The sequence below is a fragment of the Elgaria multicarinata genome, chromosome 5 (genome assembly GCF_023053635.1).
Source record: "Elgaria multicarinata webbii isolate HBS135686 ecotype San Diego chromosome 5, rElgMul1.1.pri, whole genome shotgun sequence".
In the NCBI taxonomy this organism is placed as follows: Eukaryota; Metazoa; Chordata; class Lepidosauria; order Squamata; family Anguidae; genus Elgaria; species Elgaria multicarinata.
In genome coordinates, this window is record NC_086175.1 from 46,013,628 (window position 1) to 46,038,190 (window position 24,563).

The 24,563-nt window shown below is 40.6% G+C and overlaps 1 protein-coding gene across 2 annotated transcripts in view; it reads left to right on the top strand.

Annotated features, from left to right (window-relative positions):
- MGAT4A (alpha-1,3-mannosyl-glycoprotein 4-beta-N-acetylglucosaminyltransferase A) overlaps positions 1 to 24,563 on the top strand; it is a 72,205-nt gene that overhangs the window by 41,219 nt on the left and 6,423 nt on the right. For both annotated transcript variants that reach the window (XM_063126283.1, XM_063126284.1), the window contains exons 5-14: positions 779 to 912; positions 8,127 to 8,173; positions 9,146 to 9,259; positions 9,894 to 9,969; positions 13,026 to 13,140; positions 13,977 to 14,107; positions 14,877 to 14,984; positions 18,190 to 18,383; positions 21,516 to 21,594; positions 23,174 to 23,240. In XM_063126283.1, coding sequence (XP_062982353.1) covers positions 779 to 912; positions 8,127 to 8,173; positions 9,146 to 9,259; positions 9,894 to 9,969; positions 13,026 to 13,140; positions 13,977 to 14,107; positions 14,877 to 14,984; positions 18,190 to 18,383; positions 21,516 to 21,594; positions 23,174 to 23,240 — 1,065 coding nt within the window. The remainder of the gene's footprint in view (positions 1 to 778; positions 913 to 8,126; positions 8,174 to 9,145; positions 9,260 to 9,893; positions 9,970 to 13,025; positions 13,141 to 13,976; positions 14,108 to 14,876; positions 14,985 to 18,189; positions 18,384 to 21,515; positions 21,595 to 23,173; positions 23,241 to 24,563) is intronic.

The window sequence follows — 24,563 nt, forward strand, 5'->3', positions numbered from 1 at the left end:
CCATTCAGACATCATCACATCAGTACACTCACACATTGCCAGCATGGGCACACACACACTCTCAGGATCACCCACTCCAAAACACATGCACACACACATCCACTCAAACAAACAGATACCCCATGCACCCTATTCACCCATTCTTTCTCTCTCTCTCTCTCTCTCTCTCTCTCTCTCTCTCACACACACACACACACACACACACACACACACACACACACACACACCTCAGTCTTACCTACTTGCTTCTTCTCTTGCTTCTTCTCCTACTTGCTTCTTCCTTCGATGCCCCTAGGGCTGATCTGAGCCTTCTCCTTGGCCGGCGCAATTGCACTAGCCAAGAAGAAGGCCAGAGGACACATTCTCTGGGGGCAGAGGACACATTCCCAGAAGTCCAGGAACGCATTCTCTGGGCCTTTTCCCTGCTAAATTGGGGCCCAGCCCTGATTGCCCTAGAGATCCTCGGGTTTTTTGGAGGTCTCTGGGGTTTTCCATGTCATCTGGTCACTCTACCCTACTGAGTTTTATAATTGAATTGAAATTTGGGCTTGAATGTTTCATATTGAAATACCACAGTATGCATTGCAGCTTGTATTTTATGGATTTCGGGGTTTGGAGTACACTTTCTAGAAAGGTGCAGAAATAATTTGATTACTACAAAGAATTGCACATGAGTGATAGCTTAAAAAATGTCTCAGAAATGTGTGACTGTTGCATAACAAACACTTTACTTTCCTGTTCAAGCAATCTAAGCGAATTAATCTTTGTCTGTTTTCAGTTTCTATAGTAATGGGAATTCCTACTGTAAAGAGAAAAGTAAAATCTTACCTAACAGAAACTCTTCACTCACTGATCGATAAGCTGTCTCCGGAAGAGAAATTAGACTGTGTTATGATTGTCTTCATAGGAGAGGTAATTGTATTATATATTTTCAGATTTTTCCCAATCTACTTTTTCTAGTAGTTCTCTCTTTCTCACACACACGCTTCTTGTATATATCACTTTTAATCTCTTCCTGATATATTGTCATAGTCTAAATCATTACTCTGGTTTCTCAATATACAAAGAGGATCACTGCAGCTGTTTGTAGGATTAAATCTTCTTTCACTGTCCTACACTACCTGGGCTTAATTTCGGGAGGGAGAATTAAATAGGTTTTCAAATATTCCACATTTGAATATTTGTCCATCTGTGAGATTCAAGGATATTTGGGTGAGTTCTGTTTTTCTGATCAAGGACTGGTTAGTTTTCTGGTGAGTGGGTAAAGCCTAACTATGTGTGGCAGAAAGTCTAGTAAGGTACAATATAGGAAGTCTGATGATAATCACTTGCTGCAGGCATATACAGAGGAAACAGAGGCTTATGCCATAAGAACTATTTTGGTATATGCAGTGTACACGAAATAGGTCGGGGCTCACTTATACTTGTGACTCAATGGGAAACCTATTTCTCCACTTCCTGTGTGGTACAATCATGCAAAGGCATTCTGCCAAATGCCAAGACTATCAGCCATTCAATCACTCAAGACCATTCTATCAGCCTTTAAGATTCAAGGGCCACCTTGCCTCCATTTCTAAACACACTTGAATACAGAAGAACCATACATTTGTGCTCTTTCCCAACACAAGAGCAGCACTGTGGGAGGTTGCTACTCTCCCATACAGAAGAGTGGGGTTGGATTTTAGCCATGGAAAAGGGGAATTATTTGGTTCCACTTGAACTAGCAGTGAGATCCCTGAGCACAATCCCATGCTTTGCAGTTGAACAGCAGAAATTTTGTGTTAAGCTGCTTTATGATGATTTTAATAATAATGGAATCCATGTTCATGGTGCTTTCTTTGGAATAAATCAAGTAAAAAAAGGCAAGCTTTAGCTCTAAAAATAATGCAGCTCTTTCAACAAACTGCTAGTGGTTTAGCTAAAGTGGATAGAACCTCTTGCTTTCTCTCTTCTTTTTTTAAAAAAATCAATAGAGAATACATCACTACATCACGCACGTTAACACACGGCTGTTGAATTGCCAAATTAATACTAGTCAATAGGTTATAAGACACATAAAAATGAATGTGCATCGCTGAAACAAATTAAGGTTGATTGTGGTCTCCCAGAAAGCTTGCTTATTTCTGGAGATCAGTCCATTAGAATGCAAAACAGAGATCCGACTAGTTCTTAAATACTTTGGTTCTATAGTTGTATCAAAGATGTTAAGTGAATCACCAAAAGTGCCTATATTTATTCTACCATTATTCCAGAGTCATGGCGTTTAGTTCAAATTGAATTGTATGCAAATATAGTAGCAGAAGTCTACTCTGAAGCCTTTGTAGACCATATTTTTATTTCTTCAAGTAAAACCTGTTAAGTGTACTGAGGTTCTAACTTGCTGCTCTTTCTAATTGGAAGGATTTTCTTACACTGAGACAGACATTCAAACATGCCTAATTAATACCATATATTATAGCCTGTTCTCGTTGTGCAGTTAACATTGGAATATATTTTATATTTGGATTGAAGGTTAAACAGTAAAGCAGTGAACAACTAGAACAAACCACAGAAAGTAAAATGTCCAACCTATGCAACTTTAATCAGAAGTAAGCTCCGCTTAGCTCAGTGGGTCTTATTTCCAGGTAAGAATGCTAGGATTGTATCCTAAGAACGATCTATTTCTGGATAGCGTCCAATCTGGCACATTTGACAGTAATATTTTTCCAGTTTCATATTGCAGGTTAAAATGAAAAAGGGGATATGGTAGGGAGAGCAGGATAATAGAAGCAAGCCTGTTATGTTGACTCTGGAATAGGATTTGTGGAAAGGCTAAAATGTGGTTAGGCACCCATTGACAGATCATGCAGAAAGGCCTTTAATGGCAGCCAGATGAATTTTAGACGAACTGTGAAAACCTGCCAGTTCTCTGTGCAGAATGACTTCTTTGGACCCTATAAATTCATAACTGTGGAGCTTGAAAGAGATTGCTTAAGCAAACTTCATTAAAAATATAAATGTGCTTCTTTGTAAGATGGATTGAGCTGCACAAAATGAGTATTGTGGGGTGTTTTTACCATTTGGGGAAAATATACTCTGTTTGCTTACGAAGGCTGCCAACTCTGCAAATACTGTATAAGGTTAGACTGTTGCAGTATGTCTACATATTGCTTGTTTAATAACGGAAGCAACTACTGGCTTTGAGCCTGGAGCGGCAACTGAGTTAGCATGGAGGTTATGCAAACCTGTATTTGAGCCTGTCTGCTTCTGAATAGCATGTAAAGGAGGGGTGTTTTTTTGGGTGAGATTATAAATACCACTCGTTCCAAATATAATGCAGTCTGTATGTCCCAGAATATTAGAGTATTTCCAAGTAATCTCTGCGTTTTTCTAATTTTGCAGCATGTCTTTCCTCAAAGTTGTACTTTTTTTGTGGATATATCACAGGTTCTTTTTTTAAAAAAATGTTCAGACCGTTATATTTTTATTATCTGGGAGAAATGTGTGATACACCATGCAGATATTGGATTTTTCTCTCTATTACAACTGATGTGTAGTTTTGCATGCATCATATGCCCCTTTTGGTTGTTGGTTATGACATGGGCCTCATCTTCACGAGCACAGGAGGAGCGTGCATTGTTATTCTCCACAGTATGCTGGAATTGGCTCTTCATTGTTACAAGGCAGAGCCAGGCATCCCTAAAATCTGACTTTTCAGTGCCAGAAAAGACATAGTTCAGGGAGGGCGGGGAGAGAGAGAGGAGCCAACGTCATCTGGAGAGAGGCTTGTTACCCACCCCTCTCTAGGTTTCCCTGCCACTACAGTTTAATGAATGGGAATGGGGAGTAACTAACTCATAATACTGGCTCCCCATGAGGGCACCCAACCGGCACAAAATAAACCCCACTCCAAAAGTATCACACCGACCCTAACACTACGTATAATAATAATAATAATAATAATAATAATAATAATAATAATAATAATTCTTATCCATCTCTCCCTCTGGATTGAGGCGGGGAACAACACTGAATACAAAAATACATAAAACTGATTAAAAACATATAAAATGAATACATTATTAAAATAACAGCCAAACATCTTAAAATTTGACTGGGTAGGCCTGCTGGAAGGTATCAGTCTTTATAGCTTTTTTAAATTCAGAAAGACTGTCAAGTTGGTGAATCTCTTCCGGCAAGCCATTCCACAGTCTCGGAGCAGCAGAAGAGAAGGTCTTCTGAGTAATGGTTGTCAGCCTAGTTTTGGCTGACTGAAGTAAATCCTTTCCAGAGGACCTGAGTGTGCGGGGTGGATTGTATGGGAGAAGGCGATCCCGCAGGTAACCTGGACCCAAACATTGAAGGGCTTTAAAGGTAATAACCAACACTTTATACTTCACACGGAAACTAATTGGCAGCCAGTGAAGTAATTTTAAAATTGTGTAATATGGTGACCTCCTAGGTGTACTGGTGACCAACCTGGCTGCCATATTTTGAACTAGTTGAAGTTTCTGGACTAGGCACAAAGGTAGCCCTATGTACAGCTCATTGCAGAAGTCAGTCCTCGAAGTTACCAGTGCGTGCACTACCAATTAATGCAGCTCCCAACTCTGAGGCTGCACAGCTCCAGAGCTCACACCACATCACAGGAGCAATTTAACAAAGTTCTGGAGTTAATTAATGCAGGAAGCGCATAGATGTCTCTCAGTGGGAATGCTAAAGAAGTAAATGGGGGTAGGACCAGCACACATTGCAGGCAGGTCACAGGCACACCCAGGATTTAATGTGGAGGCACGGGGCAGGGGCACATTGCAGATCAAGTGCTTGGCAGCCGCTTTAAAAAGAATGGAGTAAAAGGATTTTCCGATACGCTGGCTTTTCCAGGCAAAAGCGGCTGGTTGGGAGCATGCTGGACATGACGTCATGTGCCGCAAAGGATCTCACAATGCAGCCAAGCCACAGGGAAAACTGCATAAAGACAGCCCCATGAATGGAGATTAAAGTAGCTTTGGAGGGAAGCATGGTTGATATAGTTGCCATCTTGAATTTGACCGCTTGGGGAAGAGTAGTGTGGAAGCAGTTTTCTTTTCTTTTTTGTGATCTCATGCAGCTAAAGTCCCAAGACAACAATTTCCTCCCATCTCCCTTTTCTCTTCCCATATCAGCCACATTCAGTTATGTATTGCTGAGTGGTAGACACAATAGCACCAGCAGTTCTCTTCACAACCCCTCTATTAAGCAGTAGACCTGACCCTGCTGTTGGCTGGGGCAGAGTAGCCCTACTATTGTTTTGTTCCTTTTAAAAATTAATCTGGCTGTAGGCAGAGATTGCAGGAGCACAGCTCTTCCAAAGAATTTCAGTTCAAAAAGGAGGGTGGAGGAATCACAGAGGCTCCGTTTAGTGGTGAAAAAACACAGATGTGAAAGATGTAGGGTTGGATCTAGATTAAGTCATACTTAGAGTATTCTCATTGAAATCAATGTGACTCAAGTTAGTCATGATTTGTGAACCGCCCAGAGAGCTCTGGCTATTGGGTGGTATAGAAATGTAATAAATAAATAAATAAATAAAATGATTAAATCTGGATCCAACCTGCAGTTAGTCAGAGGAGAGGTTTCTGGAGTAAGCTTTGCATCGCATTTCCTTTAACTCTTCTCTATGGAGACAAAACAGGGTGAGGGAGTTTTTTTAATGGTTTCTAATGCTTTATGTGTGTATGTTCTGTGTTTTAAAATTTTAAATTTTGTATACTTGTTTTTATCTCAATTTTAGAATTTCTGTAAACCGCCCAGAGAGCTCTGGCTATGGGGGCGGTATATAAGTGAAATAAATAAATAAATAAATAAATAAATATGGGAATGCACTGTTACATTCCATATTCCTTTTCATCCCTCCATGAGAATATATTACCATATACTGTTTAACATTTACATGAAAATGTTGGGTGTGGTCATCTGGAGTTTTGGAGTGCATTGTCATCAGTATGCTGATGACACACAGCTCTATTTCTCCTTTTCGTCTTCAACTGGTGAGGCTGTGGATGTGCTGAACTGGTGTCTGGCTGTGACAATGGACTGGATGAGGGCTAATAAACTGTAACTCAATCCAGACAAGATTGAGATGCTGTTAATGGGTGGTTCTTCTGACTGGATACTGGGTGTTCAACCTGTTCTGGATGGGGTTACACTCCCCCTGAAGGAGCAGATATGTAGCTTGGGTTTTTTCCTAAAACCACATCTGTCACTTGAGGCTCAGGTGGACTCGGTGGCATGGAGTGCCTTCTACCAACTTTGTTTGGTGGCCCAGCTTTCTGGACAGGGAAAAACTGGAGTCAGTTGTCTATGCTCTGGTAACCTCCAAGTTAGATTACTGCAATGCACTCTATGTGGGGCTGCCTTTGAAGATGGTTCGGAAGCTTCAGCTTATGCAAAATGCAGTGGCCAGATTGATAACTGGAACCAGAAAGTTCGAACATATAAGACTGACTGTGGCCCACTTCCTTTGGCTACCTGTACATTTCCGAGCCCGATTCAAGGTGCTGGTTTTAACCTATAAAGCCTTACACGGCCTGGGACCACAATACCTGATGGAATGCTTCTCCCAACATGAACCTACCCATACACTACACTCAACATCTAAGGTCCTCCTCCGGGTGCCTACTCCAAGGGAAGCTCGGAGGATGGCAACAAAGGAGAGGGCCTTTTCAGTTGTACCCCCACCCCAGTTACGGAACGATCTCGCTGATGAGGCTTACCTGGCGCCAACATTATTATCTTTTTGGCACCAGGTCAAGACTTTTCTCTTCTCCCAGACATTTAACAGCAGATACTGATTTTTTAACTGACCCAGAATAGATGGATATTATATGTAATCTGCTTTTATGCTTTTTATGTACATTTGTTTTTAATGTTCTGTGTTTTAATCTTTGTAAACCACCCAGAGTGCTTTGGCTATGTGGTGGTATATAAATGTAATAAGTAGTAGTAGTAGTAGTAGTAGTAATAATAATAATAATAATAATAATAATAATAATAATAATAATAATCGGCAGATGTGTATTGTCCACAAGTGGGGAATACTTCATATTCAAATGCTTACAGCAATGTGCCTGTGTTTGTAAGAACACAGGTTTCTATAGTTCTGCATTTCAAACAGCATATGATTGATCAAGAAAAAACTAAGGTTGGTATCTATTGAACTACATTTCTGTTTTTCAGATCTTGTTCCAATGTTCATGCCAAAGATACAGAGCATTCTCTGCTTTTCTTCTGATATTTGTTGTCTCTCTTATGTTGTTCTTTGAAGTAGATAATTCAGGTTGTTCTTGTGTTGGAATCATAAAATGGGACATGCAGAGTAAGTAACAATGATATTTTTATTAGATAGAGATGGACTGCAGCACTAAAAGTCACCATTTAAGCAGTACCATTTTAGTATACAATCAAAGTTGAACAATTTTTTGAATGAATTTATTAGGGGATTTTAGGGTGTCTTGGGGCACATTCAAGTTTGAGAGAGAGCACACACACACTAAAAGCCATTTTATTTCCAGAATCAGCTTAGAATCTAATTTCATTTTGTACCAAGACATAATGATACGCAAATATGCATATGCATTGTTTCAGTGAGGATGGGGAACACTTGCGAGAGGTAAGAAGAAGGACAGGAGAGAGATTTGGATTCTGTCAAGTTTCTTTGTACACTGCGTCCATATTCAGGTGTTCCAACTTCTTGCATATGATGCACCCCTGCACCTTTGCCCATCGTTTTCTGCTTGTTATTTTGCCAGGGAAAGCAGTGCTTTAAAAAAAAATGTCATTCACAATTGATGTAAAGTATGGGTATTATGTCACCTTATTTGGCTCTGTTAGGAGTGACAGGCTTAACATTGACATTTGCTTAACAAATTAAAATGGTATATTTATAAAGACAATTTCCTGAATTGAAAGTTGTGATGGCCAGCTTCTGTGAGTGCGATTTAATTTTTCTGTATGCAGTGTTCTAATGAACATGTTTTGTGTGCTTAACTTCATGCCGACCTTTTGGTTGAAAAGTGGTAGTGTTTCTCCTATTACTTGAATACTAAAAAGGGCTATAAATTTTTTTGTAGTCACCTGGGACTAATTAGCTAACTTTTTTTTTCTAGACGGATCTTGACTACGTAAATGGAGTTGTAGCAAGCCTAGAAAAAGAGTGAGTTTGTTCTACATACGTTATCATTGAAATGTTTTAGTTACCTGCTATTTCTTATAGTCGCTGCAGTTCAAAAGTAATAACTTGGACAGATGCATGGGTTGTATATTATAGTCAATTGCATGGAGCACTTAAATAAGTTCACTAGTAAAACAGCAAATGGGATTAAAAGATTCAGACGGGCCTAAACAGATTATGCTGGAATGAAATAAATGGATTGTGTGGGACCCACACTAAAGCTACTATGTTAATGCTAAAGTACAGAAGAGAATGCCCACATACTTAAGAAGTTAATGCATATGGTGGCTTTAAATAATAGATTATGACATGCATAAAGTATTTCTGTTTGCTTAGAGTACTTGGCTGATATTTCCTGTCTGGTTGCAGCCATTCATGCATCGTTGATGCTGTATCAATGACTCTCTGGCATGGATGTTCAAGGGACATGGGGAACTATTCTAGGAGGGGGAGATCAAAGGCCTGGTGTGTGCACACAGAAGCCACTTCACAAGTCTTTGGATCACAGCATATATTTATAGGGCAGTGTCCAATGCTGTCACAGCGCTAGCGCTAATGATGGTGCACTGGCATAAACCAACACGAGTACAACATCATTAATACTTGCTAGGCAAAGGGAAAGAGTGGTGATGTGGTGGCAATTAGGCAGCAAATCACTGTTTTTTTCCCTTTGCCTATCAAGGACTAATGACATTGCACTAGCATTGATTTATGATAGTGTAACTTCATCATTAGTGCTAATACTGTGACAACATTGGATGTTGCCCCTAGCTTGATCTATGTGTCCACATCTGCAGTTCAAGATATTAAACTTGCCCAGTACCACCTAGTGAGCATCATGGGTGGATGGAAAATTGAACCCAAGTCCAACATTCTGTCTATTTCATCATACTGAATGTCTAGAATATAGTGTTCTCTGGAATAAAATAACCAAGTTGACCTCTCCAATAATAGATTTTCTACAGAAATCAGTTCTGGCTTGGTGGAAGTAATAGCTCCACCTGCATCCTACTATCCTGACTTGACGAATCTAAAAGAAACATTTGGAGACTCAAAAGAAAGAGTCAGGTAAGAATTTCCTCTGTGTGTGTGTGTGTGTTTGTTCCTTGGAACAAATAGCATTGGAAGAGGGAGTTCATTTTAATTGGGAAATTATATAGAGGGGAAAGGATTCAAACCCTCCTGCCCCAAGTGCCACAATAATGGGGCTGCAGGGGATTATTAAAAAATTTTTTTAAACCACACGAGACCCCTTTCATGGATTTCTCATATCACACATACTTTGGCCTAATGTTAGAAGGCCAGCGTGGTTGGAATGAATTGGCTTCTCCACAGAATGCCCTTGGTAAGGATTGCACATATGCACTTCTCATGGTGCTGGTGAATATTCCTGCCCACAGAGGGCAGCACACACAGTGATTAGCCTTGGACCGCTAAGGGAATTGTGATGGCTGAGAGGAAGTGGGTACAGTGGAGAACTCTGGGTAGCCACTGATGGCCTCTTTGACCTCCCCAGAGGCTCCAATGAACTGGCTGACAGGAAGATCCTTAGGAAGTGGATGCTGCTTCTGCTGTTACTCCTCACCTCTGTGTGAATGGGTGGCCTTCTGTCCCCCATAAATTCCTTCTGAAGAATCTGTATGTTTTCAGTGATTTCTGAGATGTTCAGTCTAGAAAACTATCTCACTATATTTAATTTCAGATGGCGGACAAAGCAAAATCTGGACTATTGTTTTCTTATGATGTATGCACAGAAAAAAGGTGTTTACTACATTCAGGTAAAATGTCTATACATTTTAATTTGTAAAACCTAATATCTAAGACGTGCCTAAGAACTCGTGATAATAAGCATGACATAAGTACAGTTTTTTGGTTTAATTTAGATTAATTGCAATTTATTTAGTTGAGTTGCAATTTAGGCATAATATATGGGAAGTAGTCATATATCTGTAGTCTAAACCTGTGTAGACTAAACAAAAATAAATAAATAAAGCTAATTTAGCCTGTCTTTGGTCATCTTGATGGATGACCTACACTGAGTCCTGTTGGTTCTGCTGGACCAATTGATACCATTGACTATGGTATTCTTCTGGTTCTTTTGGCCAGTACAAGACTTATTGGGTGTTGTTTCGGAGTGGTTCCAGTCTTATCTGACTGAGTGTTCCGTGTAGGTGGTGCAGGGTAGGCAACTAATGCTTTTTGGCCATTGGCCTACGACAGGGGGTGTTGAACATTTTTTGCCTAGGGGCCAAATTCCAATTTGGGAAGGGTCTCAGGGCCTGTAGTCAGCTGGGCTAAGGATGCAGGGTGGTGGGACTAAGGAAAGAGAAAGGCCAGATGTAATTCTATCAGTTTGGACATTTTCCCACCAAGCATACAAAAATAGCTCAATTCTATGCGAATTTACTCAGGAGTAAGTTCCAGTGCAGCAGCTCTCATGCCCGCAAAATGCACAACTCAGTTTTTTGCAGGGTATTTAAAGGTTAATTGCCTTTAACGGTCATCTGGAGTTTTGGGGTTGGGTCTCATTATGCTGATGATGTCCAGCTCTGTCGCTTTTTCAACTGATTCCAAGGTGGTTGTTGAAGCCCTGAACTGTTGTCTGGAAGTGGTGATAGATTAGATGTTGGCTAACATGCTGACACTCAGCCCAGACAAAACTGATGTACTGTTGGTCAGTAGCTGCATTGAGGATTGGGGTACAACCTGTCCTGAATAAGGTTCCACCCCAGCTGGAGGATCCATTTCATAGCTTGGGAATGCTTTTGGGTCAGGTAGCTCCAGTGGCCAGAAGTGGCTTGCCCAGCTTTGTCTTTCCTGGAGAAATCTGGGCACCATGATCTATGCCAGACTACTGCAGTGTATTCTACACGGGGCTGCCGCTAAAAAGTGTGGTGACCAGATTGCTTTCAGATGTGCATTTCCTTAACATATTACACAGATCCTATACCAACTGCATGGGTTTCCAGTTTGTTTCTGGGCACAATTCAAAATGCTGATGCTTACCTGTAAAACCCTAAATTTTTTGGAGCCAGGATATCTGAAGGACCACATCCTCCCATATGAACCTACTTGTAGTTTAATATCTGCTTTTAGAGGCCTGCTGCACATCCCATCACCAAGAGAGCTGGAGTTGGTGGGAAACATAGAACCGCATCTTTTCTATGGCAGAACCCTGACTGTGGAACTCTTAACGTTGGGTTAGATAGGCTCCTCCTTTGTTAGTATTAGCCAGGCCATTAAATGCTTTTTTTTCATGGTTAGTGTTTGAATTATTCCAAATGTAATTGTGCTGTTAAAAATGAATTTTCTCCTGCTTTTAACTTGTTTAACATAATATTTGTTCATTGCAATATTTTATTTTATTTGTTTTAATTTATATGTTTCCTTTGGGACTGAAGGGCAACTAATAAATAATGGTATAATTGAAAAAAACAGAAAATAAATTACATTTTGTGGGAAAAAATAAAGGAAGCTAATCGAGCAAGTTGATTTTGTAGACTGTTGCATTAAACAGTTTAATTTAAAATGTTAACATGCATTATTTAAATGACTTAATTTTTCTTAAAAAAAAAAAATACCCCCAAGCTCCCTTCCAGACTTCTGACTGCAGAGCCAAGACTCTGTTTATATCTTCGGAAGCATCTATAATTGCCAAGGTCATGCTTTGTAAATATGTCACATATGGCTGCAGTAAGGTCACACCGAAAAAGAGAGAGATGCACATGCTTAGTTTCACACACTCCGAGTAGCTGACACTAATTCAGTGAAACTAATTCGCTCCTGTAAAACCAAGCAGCTGTGTCATTTCTTGCTTGAATGGGATTTAAGGCAATCTCTTGTAATAACTTTGGAGCTGCACAATCGTTTTCATAACTGGCTTAGATCCGACATCATGAGAGAAAATTTGGACTTTTAATGGGCTTTAATGGCCTGGTTCAGATGTCACGGGGCGTAGTTGTTATCAGAAAGGGAATTTGGGAAAGGGGGGAAGAGTGTAAGAGTCTGATTCCCAAACCATGGTTTAGCAGTAGGAGATAGCCCAAGCTAACCCAGTGGATCTAGTACTTGAGGTCTCTTCACACAGACCCCCACTGTGTTTTAACCTTTATGCAATGTTCCTACGTTGTCCTGCCCATCCCATATAAAGTTAGCCGTGCCTGACTATCTATAAATTACAGGTTGGCAAGGAGGAAAGGAGAGAATTGCTGTAGGGCAGGATTTTTAAAAATAAAATAAAACACAGCCTCCCATGAAAAGATTTTAATCATACAGACCCAACAGGCCCAGTTATTCCGATAATGTTGATAGTCTCTAAAGCTGGGTCTCCAGCACAGTGCCCAAAGGTGCCTGTGTGTTTGTTGCCTCTTCGGGAGGAGAGTGCTGATGCTTTTTATGTGTGGGGATTGTTTTCTAGAGAGTATTTTTTTGGGGGGGGGTTGTCTGGGGGTTGAAGGGGCTGCTGCCTGGGCTTTTTGTATTTAGGTGGGGGTTTGTATGTGTGTGTGGTGTTCTCTGTGTGTTATTTTTAGTGCATTTTGTGGAGGTCAATTTGGGGTGTGTGTGTGTGTGTGTTTCTTTTCCACTTAATTTCTGGATTAACAGCAAAATCCTTTGCAAGTCTACTCAGAAGTAAGTCCCATTGAGTTCAGTGGGACTTACGTCCAGCTAGGTGAGTATAAGATTTGATCAGGCTTGTACACCAGGCAAATATGTTAGTTGTGCGTAAATATGTATGTGAGAGAGTGTTTGAAATGATGTTTGTCTATCATCCCCTCCCCCTCCCCCAATTTCATTTCTTTCCTTTGGCTTTCTTGCTGTTTGGTTCCCTTAGCTTGAGGATGACATCGTTGTCAAGCAGAATTACTTCAGCACAATAAAAAATTTTGCACTTCAGTTGGCATCTGAAGACTGGATGATTCTAGAATTTTCTCAGCTGGGATTCATTGGTAAGAAAAAACACACACCCTTCAGCAGATTTGAAGAGGGGGCAGGGAGGAGAAGCACTTTAAGTTCAGATAATCCACAAAAATGACTCAACGTTTTAAAATAATGGAAATGTAAAACCTAATACTGCAACATTTCCAGTGTTAATTTGACGTGTCAGGTTATACGTAGCTTGGTGTGATAAAATCCAACTGCTGAAAAATAGAGGGGATGCCCCAGGGTGGCTCCAAATTGGTGGCTGCACAATATAACCAATGCAGCGCCAATTCAGAGCCATCCCGGGGCAAACACAACGTATAGACAGCCCCAGGAAGAGGAATACAATTAGCTCAAAAGATGTGTTTGTGCCACAAAAAAACATTGAAAATAAACTTAAATGCAGATTACGGGAGCCAAGTTTGGCAAAGGTTTTAAAAAGAAGGGTTAAAGCATTCTTGAAGATGTGGGGGCAGGGGGAATGACACATGGTCAGTGGTTGTTGATAAATGATGAAAAACCAAGGAAGGTTCTGAACAGCACTTTCCCCTGACTCTCCCCAAGATCCACAGCCTCCTGTCATTCTGCCTCAGTAACCCTACCCTGCCCCCTGCAAGTTCTTTGAGTGCTACCTTTTCTTTTTCTATTTGTGGCAACATTACATAAAAAGAACACCAGTCCAAAACTTTTTAGTGGGGAGTTTAAGTAAAAAAAAAAACACCCCACTACAGCTTGCTTTTTCACGAATTTCTGTTAATACCATTTTATTCACGCTAACTGACGTCACACTTTGTAGTGGGAGGCTGGGTTTACAGTTAGAAAGTGCTGGATAATTGTTGATTTAACTTCATATTGTTTACAGGTAAAATGTTCCAGTCTCCAGATATTACACTCATTGTAGAGTTCATATTTATGTTTTATAAAGAGAAACCCATTGATTGGCTCTTGGATCACATTCTTTGGGTGAAAGTTTGCAACCCTGAGAAAGATGCAGTAAGTTTTGTTTGAGTATTTAATGTCTCTAACAAATGTTGTCTATGTTATGTGAATGTAAGTAATCACACTAAGAGGAAAGATAGTGGTGTCTCTTCTCTCTCTCTCTCTAGAAAAGAAAGAGACATTTTATTTATTTATTTATTTATTATATTTTTGTACCGCCCAGTAGCCAAAGCTCTCTCAATTTCCTAGCTGGGTTGGAAACTGACCAGAAAAGGCTAGGATTTACAGCTTCATCATAAACATATTTATTTGGAAGTAAAAGTGCATTCCACTTGTCCTTATGCTGTAGACGCTTTTAAAAAATAATAAATTAAACACACACATAAAACAGGGTGCTAAAATATCACTGAGAAGGGCCAGCTCTAAAATGGCAGGAGAAGGGTTGTGTGGTGTCCATGAGGGGTTGGAAAGGGGATGGATTAGCACTGTTCATTTGGCTGTATCGTGGCCACTATGTAAACAGAACATAGTGAGAAGCACAGGCCAAAAGAGATAGACCCCCTGAAGTGTGGACAATCAGTGGGATTATACTTTTAGCTTACAGGGGAAGAGCAATGCTTGACAATGCTAGAAGCCCTCCGTTTGGAAGCACCCTGAAAGAACGGCAGAGCATCATGTCTGTCAAATAAAACTGTCAGGCTGTGGAAAACTGGGATCAAGAGTGCAGTAAATGCTTTGACCATGGCATGCATAAATGATGCTGCTTAACAACTGAACGTTCTGTGCTACTAAAAGTTATTTCCCTTCTCTTTTTCCTTTTAAGAAACATTGTGATCGACAAAAATCAAATCTTAGAATACGCTTCAGGCCTTCGCTTTTCCAGCACGTTGGCCTGCACTCCTCTCTAGCAGGAAAAATTCAAAAACTTACTGTGAGTACTTCAGAATTTTTTCTTTCCTCACAAGACCAGGTTTTAATAATTTGTATATTAGTCAACCTTGATGTAATGAGAGTCTTTTAAACCCATAGAGAATACTGTAGTAGCCGGTTTCAGCTATCCCCAATACCTCCGCTGAGCTAATTTGCTCAGTCGTTATATCGCAGTACCTCCTATGGGTTAAAACACACAACTGCGGGGGGACAGCTGAAACCAGCTACTGAAATATTTGCTATGGGTTTAAAGGCACAAATCCTGGGTGCCAAAAAAGGAGTGTTGTCTGTAAACATTTTGGAACTTTGTGGGATTGAGACAAAACTTGACACAGCTTTCCCTGGTAGGAAGGCACCTGATGCACCAAAACCCTGCTTAATTACATGCAGGGAAGAGAAAATCTTGGGTTCACCGGAACAGGGGTGGCATCTGTAAACCCTTGGAACTTTGCAGGAGCGGGGCAAGACCTGACACAAAGCTTCTCCACAACACAGTACAGCTCATTCATTCTTACACAGAGAATGCCTGTGAGGCGCAGAGCGGCGGCAGTGATTTGAATCACTCTTCTCACACAACTCTGTATGTGTCAAAATAACCCATGGTGCCCAAGAGATGACACGATAACCCAGAGTGGGTTAAATAAACCATCGTGGTTTATTTAACCCATTGTGGTTTATCATGTCATCTGAACCCAGTGGTATTTTAGGGGAGCTGTAGGAGGCTGCTATGAAAAGGCTGGGGAAGTCCACTTCCATCAGTTCAGTTGGTCCAGCATAAATCTGGATACAACCTACTATATTTAGTGTGTACTGTTGGGTAATGAGAGAAGCCAGCCAATTATACCACTAGGCAATATCTCTGCTTATGAAGGTATGAATATAGTTTATCATTTCTAGAATACAGACTAGTTTTCAGATAAACATTCACAGAGTTACAGTTTCAGACCCTAGTACTGCCCCTCTAGGGACACCTTCTCCAGTCTAGTATCCTCCTGATACATTGGACTTCTCTCTTTTCTAGGAACCTAGGAAGCTGCCTTATACTGAGTTGCACCCTGGATCCATTTAGCCCAGTATTGTTGACACTGACTGACAGGAATGGGTCTTCCGGGTTCAGGCGGGATTTTTTACAGTCATAAGAACATAAGAAGTGCCCTGCTGGATCAGACCAAGGTCCATCTAGTCCAGCACTCTGTTCACACAGTGGCCAACCAGCCATCGGCCAGGGATGAACAAGCAGGACATGGTGCAACAGCACCCTCCCACCCATGTTCCCCAGCAACTGGTGCACACAGGCTTACTGCCTCGAATACTGGAGATAGCACACAACCATCAGGGCTAGTAGCCATTGATAGCCTTCGCCTCCAGGAATTTATCCAACCCCCTTTTGAAGCCATCTAAATTGGTGGTCATCACTACATCTTGTGGTAGTGAGTTCCATAATTTAACTATGCCCTGTGTGAAGAAGTACTTCCTTTTATTTGTCCTGGATCTTCCACCAATCAGCTTCATGGGATGTACCCTGGTTCTAGTATTTTGAGAGAGGGAGAAAAATGTCTCCATGCCATGGATCATTTCGTACACCTCTATCATGTCTCCCCTTAGCCTCCTTTTTTCCAAGCTAAACAATCCCAGTTGATGTAACCTTCCCTTGTAGGGAAGATGCTCCAGCTCCTTAATCATTTTAATCATAAAGAACTGTTTTTTTAAAAAATGGATACCATTGTTTCTATTTATGTTTTTGATGGCTTTAAATTTTGTATACTTTTTAATGTTCACTGTTTTTAACTTTTGTAAACCGCCCAGAGAGCTTCGGCTATGGAGCGGTATATAAATGTAATAAATCAAATCAAATATTTTCTGCACTTTTTCCAGCTCCATAATATCCTTTTTTTTTAGATCTGGTGACCAGAACTGTACACAGTATTCTAAGTGTGGTCGCACTGCAGTATGATACTGGCTGTTTTAGACTCAATTCCTTTTCTTAAAATGCCTAACTTGGAGTTTGCCTTCTTTACAGCGGCTGCACACTGGGTGGACATTTTCATCGAGCTGTCCACCACAATCCCAAGATCTCTTTCTTGTTTGGTCACCGCCAGCTGAGATCCCATTAGGTTATACTTGAAGTTGTTCCCCCCCCCCCCCCCAACGTGCATCACCTTACACTTGCTCCCATTGAACTGCATCTGCCATTTGGATGCCCAGTCTCCCAGCTTGGAGAGATCCCTTTGGAGCTCTTCACAATCCCTTTGTGTTTTAACAACCTTAAATAATTTGGTGTCGTTGGCAAACTTGGCCACTTCACTGCTCGCTCCTAATTCCAGATCATTTATTCCTGCCTGGAAATGCCGGGGATTGAACCTGGGACCTTTGGCATGCAAAACAGGGGCTCTACCCCCACCCATCAGCCCCAGCCAGCGCTTGCCAATGCTCTGAAATACTAGGAGGAGTGGGGACCAGTTTGGGGAAGGCTGCTTCAGCACCTCCAGTTAAAAGTTTCCTAAGTAGAAGAAAGTGGGAAGAACTGTTGCTGAGATCCAGGGAAGCCAATGCCAATCCGAGGAAACGATGCTTGCTAATTAGGCCAGTGGTATAAAACAATCTTCCATTTTAAGGGTTTTAATGACATAATCCAAGAATAAATTTTCATCCACTATAATAAAATAAAGGCTGATAAAATTATTTACAAGGGGTCTTTTTCTGTCTTTTAGAAAAACTGTTCTATGTCGTAAATAAATTTTAAACAAAAACTTTAAAAATTGCAGATTTGTAACTGGCTTAATCCAAGCAAGACTTGCTATATATATATATAGCATGTGCAAGAAATGGCACTGAATTTTAATTTAAACTAAAGTAAAGCAAAATAAGCCAGTAGCAGGGAAACAATGAATCAATGTCGATGGTCAGCTTTTCAACATAAATAGAGAGGAGCATTAGCAGCTGTAGGGGGTGGGGGGGGAGGCAGTTTCACAATAGATGTGGTTTCCAACATGTTTTGAGAAAATGTTAAATGCTTCTTGATTAAAATCTGCCTACGACAAATTTTCGTTACAGCTCACCTCAGCAAAGTCTGTAGTGAAAAGTTTTCCCAAGCAGTTTTTATCATGAAACATTTAACATTAGTTGTGAACCATATCTAATGTGCAGCTACCCTTCTGTTTTGTTATTATGTTCTCAGCCTAACATCATATCTTATCTTCCTTTAGGATAAAGACTTCCTGAAACCATTATTGCATAAAATCCATGTGAATCCACCTGCAGAAGTATCTACAACTTTAAAGGTCTATCAAGGTCATGCTCTTGAAAAAGCCTACATGGGTGAAGACTTTTTTTGGGCAGTTACGCCAATTGCTGGGGATTATATCCTGTTTAAATTTGACAAGCCAGTCAATGTAGAAAGGTACGTGTTTGGTTTTCAAATCAAAATTAAACTTCTGCTGTTCCTTCAGATAAAATTGGGATAGCAGTAAATCTAACAACTTTAAAAATGGCTGCTCATAGTATCCAACTGAATGAGTAGTTTACTTCTTTTAACATTTTCTTCTAAATTGTTGTATTTTCAATCAGCATTCCTTTGGGTGGAGGAAACTCCCCAAACCTAATTGCCTTGGATCCAAACTGAGATGTGTGCAATGGGTCTGGCAGAAGCAGACTTCCCCAGGCCCTGAAAATGCTACACAGAAGTTCGGGGGACCCTACTGAATGGGTCAGGCTGTAGTGCAGGAGGCTGAGAGGGAAGGAAGGATCCTGAGGGGGGAAGAAGGATCCCTGGAAATTGAGCAAAGGCATATTCCATAAGCAGAGCTTTGCCAGCTGTAGTCACCTCCATCCAGTTTTAAAAAAATAGGCCACATGAGAAATTCTGTCACTTTTTCAACAAAGTTGGCAGCAGAACCATAAATTCTGCTATTGACAGTTTATACATTACACATACACATGTACACATCTATATTATATGAAGCTGCAGTGTGGGATAGAAGTACATAAAGCAATTTGGTTTTTTTTAAAAAAAATTCTCATAAAAACTTACCTATCCCTGCTAATCTCCACTGCAGTGGCTATAGTATGTCAAAAGACTAGCTTACCAGTTCAGACGAATGTCCAAACCATAGTTTAGGAGCGTTATCGGATGAGCGTTTTATTGCATGCTGGTTACTGGCCAATCATGGTTTTTCAAGGGTCCTTTTGATGACGACGTCCGTCTCCTACACGCCTCCCGCTCCTTTTCTCAGTTTTAGAGTGACAAAATAAACCTGTTTAATCTGAGTCTTCTGAGGTTGCACTATAAATTGCCTACTAGAGGGCCGTGTCCCCATTGAAATCTACAGGCCATGAGGTCTCATCTCTGTGAAAAGTACTTGTTTTGAAAGCCAGAGAGAACCAGTAAGGAAACGTGATTTCCAGCGATTTCCCCACTCCGGTCTGATGAGCTCCTAGATGTGTTTTAGGGTGATTTTTTATTGGCATGAGTTTTTTTTCCTGAAAACCTGAGCATTGGAAAAGTTGGACTTCTCTGACTTTTCCCTCTGCAGTGAGGTCACTACAGCTTTTCCATTGTCTGATCTTGCCCTGGCATCGCCCCAGGAGCATTCCTGGGCAGAGGGCAACCTCCGATTGGTTGTCAAAAGACAGGCAAGGGGCATGGGGAGGGCCCAGCGAGCTGAATGGCTGTTGGAAAGCCTGTACTACCTCCTCTAGTTAGGATTACTCACTGCCACCCCCGCTGCAGCGATACAGCCGGGTTTGGCAGCAGAGCGGCATCAACACGGTTCTGTGAAGGAAGGGTCCAAGACTCTCAGACCAGACACATGAAAATATAATTACGTTAACTTTGGAGTTCCAATGATAAGTCAAAATGTCATCATGGATGTTTGAGGTGGGGCCCCAAAGTGTTCTGTGCTATGCAGGTATGACCCATCCTAGGGCAGAATATATCCTGAGAGTTTGGCAAAGTTATTTCTACTCCTTATGTCAGATAGCCTTTTACATTAATCTGTTTTAAAATTCTAGTTGAAATGAGTTAATGATTTCTGGGTCTGGTTTTTTTTTTAATCTATGCATTTAGTTTACTAAAAACTCAGTTAATAAAATCTTGAATTTAAGTACAAAATCCAAGTGGCTACACAGAGTCTCTCTGTGGATGTTAATCTGAAAGCTAGTCTGTATTCTAGAAATTATCAACTGTATTAATACTTTCATAAGCAGAGATACCACCTAGTGGTATAATTGACTGGTTCCTTTCATTGCATAGCAGCAGTACATACTAAATATAGTGTGTATTGCTGTGTGGAAGTCATTGGCTTTTTTTTTAACTTTAAGCAACCTGAATAGCATAAATTAATTCATTCACACAGGCTCCAACTATGAATATATTGATTCTCAGTCATGGTTTCAAAGTAGAAAAATGGCAACAATGGCAGGATCCACTTCATTTTTTACTAGAACCAGGTGTGAAATAATGATTCTAGTGGGCAGCTAATGCTAACAGTTAAGGAGCAGTGTGCCTCTGAGCATATCCTCCACCCAAGAATTTGTGATCAGTACCAGAACCAAGTTCCAAAGTCTTTTCACCCACACACCATTCTTTATTTACCCACAAGTGTTCCTTTATAGCAACCTAATTAAGGAAAATGTTTTAGTTGCAGCCATTGTTAGACAGTTGGGAGCCAGAAACCCTGGTTCAGTCAGTCAGCTGATTTAGGTGACTGGAAATGAACCACTACACAGTGAACTTTGGACTCTCATGCTCCTGCCTTTTCTCAGGTAATACTTTAGAACAAAAAACACATTTCGATGTTACACCCAAACTTGGGGAACTCTAGTTTTTACTAATCAAAGTTAGTCAAAATGAACGAGACTCAAACCATGGTTTGATAACTAACTAGAGTTAGAATGAGTGATAGTTCCTCATGTTCATACATAAGTGGCAACTATATATTGGTTAAAACTAGAAGCTTCCACCTTTCAGGTATGAAGGGGAGAAGGAATTCAAAAACCCAAGACTTGCAGTTTGTTCACAGTAATCTAATCATGGTTTAGTTGATCATCTAAACCAGGCCAATGATAATTATATATCCAGAAGTGTATAAGCAGATTTGTTTCATTTGTTTGTATGGTGCACTATTTGTTAATTAAAAACCCTTCTCTGAATGGTACTAGTCCATGAAATGTTAGACAAATGAAGCTTAAAATGTTAGACAAATGGTCTTGTTCCTTTTAATTCTGCTTTTCTGTTCTGGTCCCATTTTATCTTCCCAAGATATAAATTTATCTTCGAAAATGCAAGATAAGACATTTATTTGAGTCCTTTGGTTTGTACAAGAACAAAGCCGTCTTTCATGTTTTGTTGGGAAGTCTTTTAGTGTCTTTGGCACAATTAAACGTGGTGAGGCTTACTTACCACCAGTAAATAAGTTTAGGATTGTACTGTATGAATATCTTCGAGATGACCTGTGTGTGCTTCCGTACTTATTAGCCATGACTGATCTTACCCCCCCCCCCCCCGGCCCTCCCTATTCTTTTGCATGAAAAGATACCTGTTCCATAGTGGCAACCCAGAACATCCAGGAGATGTATTTGTCAATACAACAGTGGAAGTATTGCCTTTTAAGGTATGCATATAGAGAAGTCTTTTTCTTCCTCCTTTGCATGTCCGTAAGAGTAAAAATTATTGTTTTTCATTCATGGCACTTCTAATGATGTAAGAGAATGCAATTTTCTTTTTGCTGAAACAATAAAAAAAGTGTGCTTCGATCCACCTCCAAAAGCCAACTACAGTTGACTTGTTGAACACTGCACCTTCATAATGCATCAGGTGCCTCCTTAGTAGAGGAGGCTGGCTATGAGGTTTTATCCTGATCCTGCAAACCCCCAAGGTGTTATGGGCATCTCCCCTTTTTTTGGTGCACCTAGGATTTTCACTGCTTTCAGAATTAGGACACTGGGTTTTCATAGTGTATCTGATGATTTCCGCTCCGATACGACAGGGTCTCATGGACCTAAAAAACACGGACGATGCCTCTCCCAAACCAAGTGGTTACAGCAGTCACACTGGACTCTACTCTTTATTTTCCGATGGTTTGGATAGAGTCCCAGCAGTCTACATGAACATCAGCCTGGAATCATTGTTCTCCTGCCCCTCTCTATTTCCTGCTCTGTGGAAAAGAAAACCATAGTGAAGGGAATGAGGCATCCTCAAAAATGAGCATAGCCTTCTGTCTGGAAACCTGAGTAGTCAGTTCTGCACCAACAGCTTTGCTTGCTAGCACATTTTCCATCTAAACAATAGTGGAAGGTATCCTAGAACTCTTCCTTGTAACTAGCCAAACGTCGATATATCAACAATTTATCTATTCGTCCTTATATCTACACGATGATATAGCCACATGCCGAAATTGCTCTGATACTGGGAGCTGATGCTGAGAGGGCTTTGGCTATTGGGTGGAATAGAAATACAATAAATACTTACATACATACATACATACTTTGGAGGGGGAGAATTGCAATTTCATGCTATATCAAGATAATGGCAATTTCATGCTAAATGGAAGCGGTTTAGAAATGCTGAACTGAGATCCAGTAAATTGAAGTAGAGGATAGATAACAATGGAGTGTAGTAAATGTGTAGGGTTTGATGGTGGATCTGATGCCTCCTGACTAGGAGAGGCTGTGTGTGCAGTTTCATCCTGATCCTGCAAACCCCCATGGTTTTCTAGCCACTTCCCACTTTTTGGTGCACTCTGGATTTTCCCTCCTTGGTGAGTTATCACTCAGAGGTTCGATGGTGGATTGGGTGCCTTCTGACTGGGGGAGGTGGTGTATGAAGTTTTGTCCCAATCCTGCAAACTTCCAGTGCTTCAGAGATGAATCAGCACCACTGCTCAGGCAGGAAGACTGCAGCAGGACATGGGGAGGGGGATGACTCAGATTACATACAGTAGCTTATTAGCCTGCTTGTGTGGCCAGGATCATGGGCTATTTAAAAAACAAGCTACTGTGAGGAGCTTATTAACTCGTCGTGGGCTAGTGTGATGTCCAAATGTGACCCTTATTTATGATACTAGGCTCCTTATCAGACAGAAGAAAAGAAAGGAAAGATAAAATTCATTTGATTTGTAAAATAGGTGTAAAAACATGTCTTACTACATTGTTATATATAGTAGTGCTTATATGTTACATTTTGGTTTTCAGACTGAAGAGCTGGTTTTAGGCAAAGAAACCAAAGAGAAACGGTTGGAAGATGGGTATTTCAGAATAGGTAATACTTGGGTAAAAAGGAATAACATGTTACATTTTACAGTGTTTGAACAGAGAATTTTACACTATTTGAACAGCATTTCCCCCCCAGCTAAAATAATAATTGCACCTATTCCTGAATTTCTTCAGGATCTGTGATTTGATTTTAGTAGAACTTCTAAGAACATAAGAAATGCCATGCTGGATCAGACCAAGGGTCCATCTAGTCCAGCACTCTGATCACACAGTGGCCAACCAGCCATCGGCCAGGGATGAACAAGCAGGACATGGTGCAACAGCACCCTCCCACCCATGTTCCCCAGCAACTGGTGCACACAGGCTTACTGCCTCGAATACTGGATAGAGCACACAACCATCAGGGCTAGTAGCCATTGATAGCCTTCACCTCCAAGAATTTATCCAACCCCCTTTTAAAGCCATCCAGATTGATGGCTATCACTACATCTTGTAGTATTGAGTTCCTTAATTTAACTATGCGCTGTGTGAAGAAGTACTTCCTTTTATTTGTCCTGGATCTCCCACCAATCAGTTTCATGGGATGACCCCAGGTTCTAGTATTTTGAGAGAGGGAGAAAAATGTCTCCCTGTCCACATTCTCCATAACATGCATAATTTTGTACACCTCTATCATGCCTCCCCTTAGTCTCCTCTTTTCCAAGCTAAACAATCCCCGTTGATGTAACCTTCCCTCGTAGGTTCTAGATAAGGGGTGATTTTTTAAAGGGAGGTGCTTAAATTATTCTTTAATTACAACTAAACAATATATCTGGAAGAATAATAACTTTGAAAATAATGACCAGATTTGTACATAAAGCTAACCCATGGTTTGTTGCCCTACCCAAGGTTTATATGGCAGACAAACAAACCATGGTTTATTTTCTCCATCTCTTGTTTTCCCTTTCTTCACCCACTCCCTTCCCTGTATCCCAAATACCTTTATGGCACTATAGTATTGGCAAGTAGAGCAGCTGGTTTTTTTACCACTCTCGCATGCCACCTCTGTAGCCTGCTAAAACAACACATGAACAACCTACATTTTAGGGTTTGCACATAATGACAACCCATGGTTTAAACAACCCAGAATGCACAACCCAACAGCAAACCATGGGTTTTCTTTCTGGGTTGTTTGTTGTTAACAAACCATGATTTGTTAGTATGGATGGTTTTGCACATCACAGCAACTCAAAATTCAACAACCAATGGATTAAATAAACTGTGGATTCATATTATGTGGAAACCAGGTCATTTTATTTAGGTTGGTTATTTTTACTGGCTTACTAGCCTTTGAAGCATTGTTTGTTCATCTCTACATTCTCTTAGAGCC